The following is an 11,394-nucleotide window of genomic DNA, read 5'->3' as shown; positions in this document are numbered from 1 at the left end:
CGGCGTCGGCGTCGGCGTCGGCGTCGGTGTCGGTATCGGCGTCGGCGCTATGATCTCGGTGGTTAGTTAGTAGACGAACGAAGGCGGTCGAGTACGTTGAGGTACGTCACGTTCGTTGAGAGTTCGTCCCGTTCACTCTCTTTAACCTTCGTTCACGCTTGTCGATATCGGTCGATGTTTGTACGATAGCCGGTGTATTAAAGGAAATCAGCTATCCTTCCTTTTTCTCTTGCCAATAGATCGCAGTGTCGCGTTACGGGTACGCATTACGAAAATTCATCCAATATATTCGCGACACGAAGGAAGACCTCGGAGTGGATTGCAGCGTGATAGCATGAACACAGGATGATCTGCCGATATTCAGGGTCATTGTGGCCGCGTATCGCTTGAAAAAAAAGAGGTTGGTTTCAGTGGGTTCGCAATAACGATCGCGAAAGCTGTGACACGTGCGCATGCACGAAAGAGAACGAGAGTGCGAAAGAGCAAACGAGAATACGAACACGAGCGAGCTTGTGCGCTAGTAAGCGAAACAGGAAAAGAGATAAATACATAGCCAGATAGGTGGATATATAGGTATACATAGAGAGAAAAAATCATTCCAACAAGTAGATTCGTTTCCAAAGTCCTCTATGTACCGTGACACACCCAACGAACACCGTACGACGGTACATTCTTCCAATTCGTTTTCGTGTTTCGCATTAAATCAATAGATAACGTTCGCGCCGAAACGTCTGACTTCAACTTGGTTTAGCTATGCGGTTGTCTATGTGGTACACGAATGTTAAAACAGGTTTTGATAGAACGTAGCAGAAACGCACTTAACAACGACGATAAACATCTGAATCGACGGAAGGATATGCAGGCAAAGGATACGCGGCGATAACGAAGCATATCGCTGCCGGTAGTTGCGCGCGTTTCTATTCGTCGGTTGAAACGGGAGTGTCGGTAACTAGTATATCCTGTAGTATAGTATAAGCGTATTACCCTGTATCGATGCAAATTACTTTCTCGAAACGAGCGTTCGTTGATTCACGTTGTTATCTCGACTTTGCCTGGATAAAAAATATCGGAGGAGCAACGCGAACTACCAACGTTTGGTCATAGATAGGCTTGCTTTCGTTAAAAGAGATCCTTAGTTAATTAAATATAGCGTTTACTTCGTGGTTTTGACGCGCGTGAGAGGCAGTAACAAGGAACGCCGGGCGAAGAGAAACGATCCGTGTAAACGCTAGATGCACTAAGAATAAAAAGAATCGATATGAAACGCATCGAGGAGGAAGTTTTTCTTTCGTTCGTTTAAATACGTTATTCGTAGAATGGCAAATCTGTGAAAACGTAAAAATCGGCAATGTAAAAAAGTGGAACACGTGGGTAAAACGTTGAAATGGAGGAGAAACGAAAGTGTCGTGAAAAAGATGTGTGTGAATACGAAACGTTCTATTCGACTCGAATCTAAACTCGTGCTCGGACTGTGACACCGCTTATCGCCGTTGCGCCAGAAATATTTACATATCTGTATGTAATTAAGACCCATATACGGGTGATTATAACGAATTCGTGAATCTCCTTTACCGTGCTGGCGCCGAATCTCGCGTCGTGCCGTATCGTCTCTTCGATACACGAGTGTGCGAGAGGATCGATGATCGGCGCGTTGCTTGATCAGAATCTGTCGCCGGGTTTCTCGTCGCGTTCCGTGTCGCGTGTCTGACGCGCGAGCACGCGCGCAAGTCAATTCTTGATCGAAAAGGAAGTGGAGTGACACGAAGGAGCAACAAAGAGAATAGAGTCGAACGGAGACGAACAAACGGTGGACAATCGATATTCGTTGCATCTGAACCGGCAAACGTTTGTTGTCGCTTTATCTCTTTTAATGCTCTCTCGTTGGAATTTACGTGCATGTACTTGCTCTCTCGAGTCTCGTGTAAATAACAAATGGAAATAAGAAAGAGCGTGAATACGAAAGTAGACAAAAAACGGAGATAGATAGAGCATGTATATACGACATACGAAAATGAAAAGAAACTGGTTCGATCGTAGGTGCGGTGGAGAAGAAGAAGCGGAGGAAGAACGGATCCGTAACTGAGAGGAAAGGTTAGGCTTCCTGGACCATAAGGGAAGTATATCCTGAGGAAGCAGAATGATTGACCCGAGCTCGTCGGAGTCGGAAAGCGAGGAGGATCAAAGTTCGCAGCATGTCGGGAGTGTTAGCGGCGGCGGAGGTGGTGGAGGTAGTGGTGGAGTTCGCACAGGGAGCGGTAGCTCGTACGGATCCCGGCGACAGATCGGACCTGGGGCTAGCCTTGGTGGCGCGAGCGGTCCCGTATCGGGTAGCGTGAGCTCGTTGGCCTCACCAGGAGGATCGATCCACGGACCGGTCGGGACACCTCGTGCTGGCACGGCTACTAGCCAGGATGGCACATTGGATGCATCCAGTTACACCACAGCGAGAAGCTCGTTGTCGCCGTCGATGTCTACCGCCCAGGATGCGGCAAGTTACGCTCAGAGACCTACCAGCCCTTCGCCCTCCGTCGCCAGCGAGAAGACCGAAGCGGATCTCCAAGTATCTATCTCTATATCTTTGTCTCGTTCATTTACACTTTGTCCTTTGCTCAAAAGATTTTTACGTTCAAGCGTGATCTTGCTCTGCATAGGATAAACAAGAGCGGGAAGAAGAGGAAAGGAAGACTAGGATACAGTTGTACGTGTTCGTATCGAGATGCATTTCGTATCCGTTTAACGCCAAACAACCACTGGATATGACGAAACGTTCGCTAAAAGTGACCAAGCAGCAACTCGAAACGATATGTTCTCGTTTTCAGGTAATCATCGATGTTTCTTCTTCGCATCGACTTGCCCGCGAACGATCAACCGACAGATATTCCATCTTTGTTCGTTTCTTTCCCGTTCTCCGTCCTATATGCAGATATACGCACGTTGTCTCTGCCCATCTTCGTACGATATAACTCGGTCGTTCGGAGTCGTGCGAATGTCGACTCAGGACAGTTTCTTCGTGTCTTCTTCGAAAGCACACGTCCCAATCTTCGCCGATTACGGATCAATTTTGAAAGATTAACGAAAGATCGCGAGCAGAATATTAATTTACAAATAACTTTTGCATTTTAAGATAACAAGTAAGATTAAGTAAGATAATTGCTTCTATGGTCCTGCGTACGGCTATGTCAACGGCTGTCTCTTTTTCAAGCTTCGATTAACGATCATACTATATCGTTTCCAGCGAGTATACGTATAAACGATCGAAAGATCAAAGGGCGAACGAAAGAAACCCGTCTAAGAAGATGTAACGCGATGAAAGAAGCCGTATACTGTCGTTTTATGCACGAATTCGTCGCAAACGAGTAACCTTCACCTTCGAGTGGCTGATAGAAGGAGAGCGATTGACACGAGTCGATCCGTCTCGACTTCGTAATCCGTAGAAAAAGAGACGGGGAGAAAGAATGGAGAGGGTGAAGGAAAGACTCATATGCTTTGTTATGATTTACAGAGTTTTCTAAAAGGAGAAACGCAGATAATGGCGGATGAAGCGTTCCGCAATGCCATACAGAATTATTACGACGTATTTCTGACGTCGGATCGAGTGCTGCAAATGGTGCAAAGCGGTGCTTGCTCACAACTCGACTTCCGCGAGGTGTTCAAGGAGAACATAAAGATACGTGTTCTACGCTTCCCGGAAATCGACGGATTGAGCAAAGAGACTGTACTTACGTCCTGGTTGGCCAAATTCGATTGTATCATGAAAGGTTCGGGAGACGAGGAGACCAAGAGGCCCTCCAGGATGCAACAGCAGTCTTTGATCTCGGAGATGATTCTACCGAAGGAGCAGCTGTACGACATGTTTCAGCAAATTCTTGGCATCAAGAAGTTCGAACATCAGCTTCTGTTCAACGCCCTCCTGTTGGACTCAGCCGACGAACAGGCTGCCGCCATCAGGAGGGAGCTGGATGGTCGCCTCCAAAGGGTTAATGATATGGAAAAGGTAACGCTTTTCGATGCATGCATTCGTCTGTTTGCCTTTGTTTTATATGTTTCCAAGTACGGTAGTACCTCGTTTATTCGCCATTCGTTTATAGGAACAAGTTAATGTTCAGCTTCGGATAAACGAGATTCTACTCCGCACATACGCACGATCGTTACGATCGCTGTTTTCCTCTTGTTCGATAGAACCGCAAGCTTATGCCCAAGTTCCTTCTAAAAGAAATGGAGTCGCTCTACATCGAGGAACTCAAGTCGTCTATCAACCTGTTGATGGCTAATTTAGAGTCATTACCGGTCTCGAAAGGTTCGACAGACAGCAAATACGGCCTGCAGAAGCTGAAGCGCTGCAACCATCGACGTGAGCGCTCCCGCTGCCGCGGTCAGGGTTCTCTCGTTAAATTGGAGAGCGACTCCGCTGACTCGGAACCGCAGTTAACCAAAATGGACGTAGGCCTGACCTTCCAGCTGGCTGTGGTAGTTGTAGAGGTCAGGGGCTTGAAGAGTTTGCCGCCGAACAAGATAGTTTATTGCACGATGGAAGTCGATCGTGGCAAAAAGCTGCAAACCGATCACGCCGAGGCTTCGAAACCTATGTGAGTAGTAGCCCGAGCATTAAGTAGACCACCGCTAGAGCTAAATTCTGCGGAGCTAAACCGAAAGTTCGATTTATTTTTTTCTTTTCTTTTCTTTTTTTGCATCCACGTTTTGGCATATTGCACCGACTCGCCCTTACATCGTTTCTTCTCTGTTTTTTTTTTCTTTCTCTCTTTGGCCGCGTCGATTTACAGGTGGGACACGCAGGGCGACTTTACCACCATGCAACCGCTGCCACTGGTCAAGGTTCGACTCTACACTGAAAATTCGGCGATGCTCGCGCTCGAGGATAAGGAGCTAGGCAAGGTACATCTGCGACCTACACCGTTCTCCTGCAAACATCCGGAATGGTATCGAATGTCCGTCCCGAAAAACTGTCCCGATCAGGATCTCCTCATCAAAGTTGGTTGCCGAATGGACAAACCCTTTAACATGAAACACTGCGGCTACCTTTACGCAATGGGCAAGTCTGTGTGGAAAAAGTGGAAGAAACGATACCACGTACTAGTTCAAGTTTCTCAGTACACGTTCGCGATGTGCTCGTACAAAGAGAGGAGAAGCGAACCCTCAGAGATGATGCAGCTGGATGGTTATACGGTTGACTATATCGAACCTGCCTCTGCTAATCTTATGGTTGGCATGGATCTAGACGACGGAAGGTAGATATCACCTGTGTACATGTACCAGTGGAGTATGTTATCGGAACGAACGTATGCTAGCTACACGCATGACCAGGGTTTATCGAGAGAATCAGTTTGGTACAACAAAATACACACAGATATCTCGGTGTATGCTATATGTATTCCTGAATTAATTACATTCGTTCCGGTACGCTCCACTGTATCTATACATTTCACGCGAATTACGATCGATGTACGATCGGATACAGTTGAATACACGAATGGTCCTGGTAATACTCGCGATTGCAATCGCAACGATTGCAAGTATCTGTGTGTAGTTATTCGACCTGCAACTAATAACGCGATGAGTTTATGAAACCTTAAGAGTTTTGATCTCCGCGTTCATTCGGAAAGTACACGTTGTCGGGTGTTACAGTATATTCTTCAACGCACAATTGAATGATTATCGATGCATGTATTAATCCAAAATACCACCATTTGTAAATTTCTAAACATTTCGGTTACGGGCTAGAATTCGTTTCAAAAAGTTCAGTTAAACGAAGAAACGCGTATAAACGGAACAGAGAAATACAGAAATGATGGAATAACTGGACTGACAGTGAGCGTAAAATGATAACTACGATGCATCATCTTTTTGCAGATTTTATTTTAATGCCGTTCGCGAAGGGGACAGCATAGTGTTCGCTACGGACGATGAGAACGAGTGCCAGACCTGGGTGATGGTCATGTACAGGGCGACTGGCCAGTCTCACAAACCCACTCCACCAGTTTCCGCGGACAAAAATTCCACCATCAGTAAGATACAGGGCGACGCCGATCGAGCGAAAAAGCACGGGATGGAAGATTACATTAGCGCGGATCCTTGCAAGTTCGATCACCACGTTCTCTTCAAGTTTTTACAAAACTTGATTCTGGATTATCGCTTGAATGATCCATACTGTTCCCTTGGCTGGTTTTCACCCGGTCAATTATTCGTTCTGGACGAATATTGCGCTAGGTAACGCGATTATGAGATGCGAGAAAAGATCTCCCGTACCCGAAACAGAACATCGTGAACTTGCGCTCTCGTCCGCTTGCCTTCGCAGATACGGAGTACGAGGCTGTTTTCGACATTTGTGCTACTTGAACGATCTACTGGACAGAATCGATCGCGGACTCATGATCGATCCAACTCTGATTCACTTTAGTTTCGCCTTTTGCGCCAGCCACGTCTACGGCAGCCGCACGGACAGAGTCGGTTCTATCACTCACGAGGAGAAGGAGAAATTTCAAGAGGTGAAAGAAAGGCTCAGGCAAATCCTCGAAGAACAAATTACTAATTTTAGGTGAGAGACTGTAGTCAATAGCAATTGCTCTGTATTTCTTTTGTCTTTCTCTTTCTTTCCTCCTTTCGTTCTTTTGCTGAAGTGATAGAAAATCGAATTCTTGTCGAAATACATAGATACAGTTTCCCTTTCGGTCGGCCGGAGGGTGCATTGAAAGCTACTCTGTCTCTTTTGGAACGAGTAATGATGAAGGATGGCGTCAGTTCCGTACCTCCCGAGGAAGTGAAGGCTTTGATCAAGAGTTGCCTCGAGAAAGCTGCTCTTGTTAATTATACGAAACTTTCTGCCGAAGCTAAGATCGAAGATGACTTCAGCGGTGAGGTTTGTGCCTCGCCTAGCAAGAAGCTCGAGGATCTCATTCATCTGGCCGAAATGTGCGTGGATCTGCTTCAACAAAACGGGGAGCACTATTCGAAGGTATTAGTTGGGTTTCTACAACTGAATGTCATCTTTTCTGGATCCTCGAGAAGTAAGATCATTGACGAGAAGGAAAAGGCAAACAGTATTGGTAATCACGATCACATTCATCTGCATACGAATCGCGTTCACGCTCACACTACGTCCTCGCTGAAGCAACAAAGAGAATTTTTTTTATTTGCCTGTTGTTGCTGCACCTTTCAAAAATTCCAACAAACACTAAGTCGTAGCTTGCTGTTTTTCCATGAATTCCTCGAGACATTTGAATTATTTAAAATCGGTAGGTAAAATGCATAATACATATACGTTATGTACAAGATCGTATTACGACAAATAGGCCTTATCGTATCTACGTATACTCGAGGATTCTTTCCTCAGGACGAAAGTCCCATCGCCCTGAGTTTCATATTGCTCATACCCGCCGTATGTATGTGTGACGTCCAATATTTTCACGAGCCGCTCCTACTACACTGTACCGCAGGCGTTCGCCTGGTTTAGCGATCTTATGGTGGAGCACGCCGAGATCTTCTGGTCGTTGTTCGCCGACGACATGGACAAGGTGCTTGCCGAACAACCGCGCGACACATGGGACAGCTTCCCGCTCTTCAAAATCTTGAACGACTACTTGAGGGAAGATGGTACGTGTGCTTTTGTTGTTCCTACATACTTTTTATTCCTTTTGTGACCAATTTACAGCCAAAATGTTTCACTTTTATTATTTCTATTATATAGAAATATAGTCATACCTATTACGCGAATTTTGACTCGATCACAGCTTGTTTTTCCTTTTTTTTATTGCAAATTCATAGCTTTTTTCTTATTTATCGTTGCCATTTTCTTCTTTTTGTTCTCCTTCTGATCTTCATCGTTACCGCCGTCAACTTTCGATCAAGGCTAACTTTCTTTATCTCGATTCGTAGATAATTTGAAGAATGGAAGGTTTCATCAGCATCTTCGCGATACTTTCTCCCCGATGGTGGTGCGTTACGTGGATTTGATGGAAACCTCCATTGCACAATCGGTTTTAAAAGGTTTCGAGAAGGAACGTTGGGAGATAAAAGGGAATGGATGCGCTACGTCCGGCGAATTGTTCTGGAAACTCGATGCGCTTCAATCTTTCATTCGTGACCTTCATTGGCCGGACCAAGAATTTCGCCAGCATCTAGAACAAAGATTAACGTTGATGGCATGCGACATGATCGAAACTTGCATGCAACGAACAGATGCCGCGTTTCAACAGTGGTTGAAGAAAGGTGTAACTTTTATTTCGACTGATTACATCATACCATCGGAAATGTGCGCGATGGTGAACGTTATTCTCGATGCAAAAAACCAAAGCTTCGAATTGTGCACCATCGATGGTGTGGACGTGGTAAGTTCTTTATTTATCTAAAATACACCACTGATAAAGAACAAAGTGTGCCGTGTTAGGAATCATGTTGAAAGACAATTTGTCTTTTCTTCTGCAAAAAAGATATATTATATTCTCGTTTCGTAACCATAGAACCAGTATAGCAGAATATTTTGTTTATACTAACATGAAACTCGGAATGCAATTGCAAATGAAATTGTAGCAACGACTTCGAGTTATTCCTCAAGTTTTGTACGTTTCTAATCAGATGTTGGCATTTTGTATTTTGTACCTCGTACCGGTGTAAGTAAATGTTACGTTTGGATTTGTAGTTACGAGGCGCAGTGTGTTTCCTCGTCGGGTCATATCCGATTGTATTAATCCTTACTACAATGACTATCACCGATTGTGATTTCCTTTCAGCACCAATATCATGGCAATATCGACGATTTGATAGAAAAAATGTTGGCCTCCATGACCCAAGGAATGATCAACAAGCTGGTCACGGTTCTAGAGACTACCTTATCCAAACTATCTCGTTACGACGAGGGATCTTTCATAGGTTCCATTCTCAGTTTAACGGTAATTTATTATCTTTTTCTTAAATCACGAAAATCCGATAAGATAGAAGTTAACAGATAGAAATTAACACGTTCGTTCGCGAGCTATTTACGAAACTCTTTTTTAGAAGGTATCGGGAAGCGGTAAAGAAATGGGACAGGCCTATGTGAGTTTTACGAGAAACTGTATGGACCAAATTCGTGGAAAAGTCTTGGACGAATTATGGATTTTAACGTTCTTCGAGGTATGCATACAGATAGCTTGATCAAACTTTTCTTCTCTGTAAAACTGTTTTCTACTCGTTCTTCTTCCCTTTAGCAATGGTATACGGCGCAAATTCAAATGCTGTGCACATGGCTTTCGGAAAGACTCGATCACAGCCTACATCTCTACCAGTGTACCTGTTTGGCCCACATCGTAAAAAAGATTTACTCGGACTTCGAGCTGCAAGGTGTTATAGAGGAGAAACTCAACTCGACAACATATCAGACTATATTTAAGAGGATGCAAACGGAAGAAGCGACTTGTGCCTTAACGAGCGTTCAGAACGAAGAGTGAGTACTCGTAATTTGATCGAACAACGATACCTATAGTAAACGAAAGCGATACGACAGAGTTGTACAATCTTGTTCTCCTTTATTATATAGAGGTCTTTCGGAGAACGGTAACGACGACGAGGTAGAACGACCAAAGCCAAAAGTAACGGTCGTCGAAACGGTCAACAGCGAAGACGCGAATCTAATCAGCAACGTTACTTCGAACGTTGTTGAAAAAGTTGGAAGCATGTTTGGCAAGGGCATTGGTGGACTTTCGACGAAGTTTGGCGGACCTAGCTGGTTTTGATCATTCTTCTTATTACGTCTAGTATTATTGCTTATCTTAATTTCTCCTTCTGTTTCTTCTTTTTTCCTCCATACTTTGCTTATCTTTTCTATCATTATGATCGTCAGTATCCTTGTTATACGTTGTTATGTTATATATATATCGTTGTCGATAATTACCGTCAATTCGTATTATTGATACTTTTCTTTTTTGCTATCGTTAACAATTTACTTTCGTTATTACTGTAGCTACTATTACTTCTAATATTCAGTCGGCAACTTTACATTGAACGAATAGATTGTTTTGTCTATACATATGTACATACAAAACGAGAGTTTCGACGACAAGATTGTCCATAGTACACTTTAGAAACTTGTTCGAACGAAGCATTCTTCGAAGAAGAATCACTATTCGGTACAATCGATCGAAAGGATAACCCTTATCGTTATCGCACAGACGTGTGTGTTTGTGTTAGTTTTCATGGATTCTACAGGCTTTTCGACAAATCTTCGTTTCGTTGTTCGATTACGTTCGGCCGTTCGTCCAAAGAGAGTGTGACGCGTCTTTTTTCGAATCGTTACCGATTTGATACACTTGCTCGAACGAGAACTACTGGCGAACGCGACCGCTGTAAGGTCGAAAGATCTTCTCCTTTATCTTTCTCTACCATCTGTGCATCGATAAACGTTTCTTTCGTTCAAAACTTTTATAGATATCATGTTTCTCATTTATACATATAGGAAACGCGCCGATCGACTGTGTATTTATATTCTAAACGATCCTATACAGTTGCTGTTGGATGAGTATTTCAAATAGGTGTTCGCATCGCGAGAGAAACCGATCTGTAAATTCACTAATCATATCCATGTTACAGCTATTTGTTGCCATATTTTCGTGTTTCTTCCTGTTTCTATCTTCGCTCTTTATTCTTCACATCTCTATTTCTCTGCAAATTTCTACTTTATTCATACTAATGCCACTATCGTAAAAATGTCTAACGTTGTTTGATAATCGTGTTTATAATATACATAGATATTGTTTTCAAAAAAACAAAGATTTGTCAACGAAAGCTATATTATTTTTGGTACGAATAAGCGTTCAACGACGCGACAGTTCAAAAGGGCTCAATCTGTGCGTAATAATGATTTAATAGACGATCGCGTTTCTTCTCGTATCAATACGAAATGATCGATAATTTTAAACGATTGGTAACATCGCATTGACCGTCGAGCTCTTCGAATATTTTGACTACCTCAAATTGTCCTTGTATAAGTAACCTGGACGCCACGGAAAATTTCAGCCTACGTAAGAAATAAGAAACATACCGAATCGTCGAAGAAACGATCGAAACGAACGAAACGAACGAAACGAACGAAACGAACGAAACGAACGAAACGAACGAAACGAACGAAACGAACGAAACGAACGAAACGAACGAAACGAACGAAACGAACGAAACGAACGAAACGAACGAAACGAACGAAACGAACGAAACGAACGAAACGAACGAAACGAACGAAACGAACGAAACGAACGAAACGAACGAAACGAACGAAACGAACGAAACGAACGAAACGAACGAAACGAACGAAACGAACGAAACGAACGAAACGAACGAAACGAACGAAACGAACGAAACGAACGAAACGAACGAAACGAACGAAACGAACGAAACGAACGAAACGAACGA

The 11,394-nt window shown here is 43.7% G+C and overlaps 1 protein-coding gene across 6 annotated transcripts; it reads left to right on the top strand.

The window, feature by feature from the left end:
- On the top strand, positions 1-11,045 carry LOC100748528 (calcium-dependent secretion activator). 6 transcript variants are annotated; one of them, XM_033321067.1, is made up of 16 exons: positions 1-101; positions 240-396; positions 2,036-2,560; positions 2,652-2,819; positions 3,503-3,994; positions 4,180-4,586; positions 4,782-5,246; positions 5,869-6,225; positions 6,314-6,553; positions 6,670-6,972; positions 7,442-7,608; positions 7,891-8,342; positions 8,745-8,903; positions 9,010-9,126; positions 9,201-9,436; positions 9,530-9,725. In XM_033321067.1, exons 3-16 carry the CDS (start codon positions 2,138-2,140, stop codon positions 9,723-9,725), a joined length of 4,182 nt encoding a protein of 1,393 aa, XP_033176958.1. In that variant the 5' UTR covers positions 1-101; positions 240-396; positions 2,036-2,137. The 6 variants fall into 6 exon arrangements, with proteins under 6 accessions (XP_033176958.1, XP_033176957.1, XP_012241929.1 ...); XM_033321066.1 differs by having other exon boundaries at positions 68-398; positions 2,038-2,560; XM_012386506.3 differs by lacking the exons at positions 1-101; positions 240-396 and having other exon boundaries at positions 2,138-2,560; positions 9,013-9,126; positions 9,530-11,045.
- Positions 11,046-11,394: the final 349 nt, after the last annotated feature.

This window comes from Bombus impatiens, unplaced genomic scaffold, assembly GCF_000188095.3.
Source record: "Bombus impatiens unplaced genomic scaffold, BIMP_2.2 scf_0389, whole genome shotgun sequence".
Taxonomy (NCBI): domain Eukaryota; kingdom Metazoa; phylum Arthropoda; class Insecta; order Hymenoptera; family Apidae; genus Bombus; species Bombus impatiens.
The sequence above is the reverse complement of the archived record's forward strand: the minus strand, read 5'-3'. Positions and strand labels throughout refer to the sequence as shown.

Coding starts and splice junctions, on each gene's coding strand:
- LOC100748528 (XM_024368038.2), top strand. CDS start 2,138: ATGATTGACCCGAGCTCGTCGGAGTCGGAAAGCGAGGAGGATCAAAGT. Junction 2,820..3,502: donor CGATATGTTCTCGTTTTCAG/GTAATCATCGAT, acceptor TATGATTTACAG/AGTTTTCTAAAAGGAGAAAC. Junction 6,973..7,441: donor GGGGAGCACTATTCGAAGGT/ATTAGTTGGGTT, acceptor CTCCTACTACAC/TGTACCGCAGGCGTTCGCCT.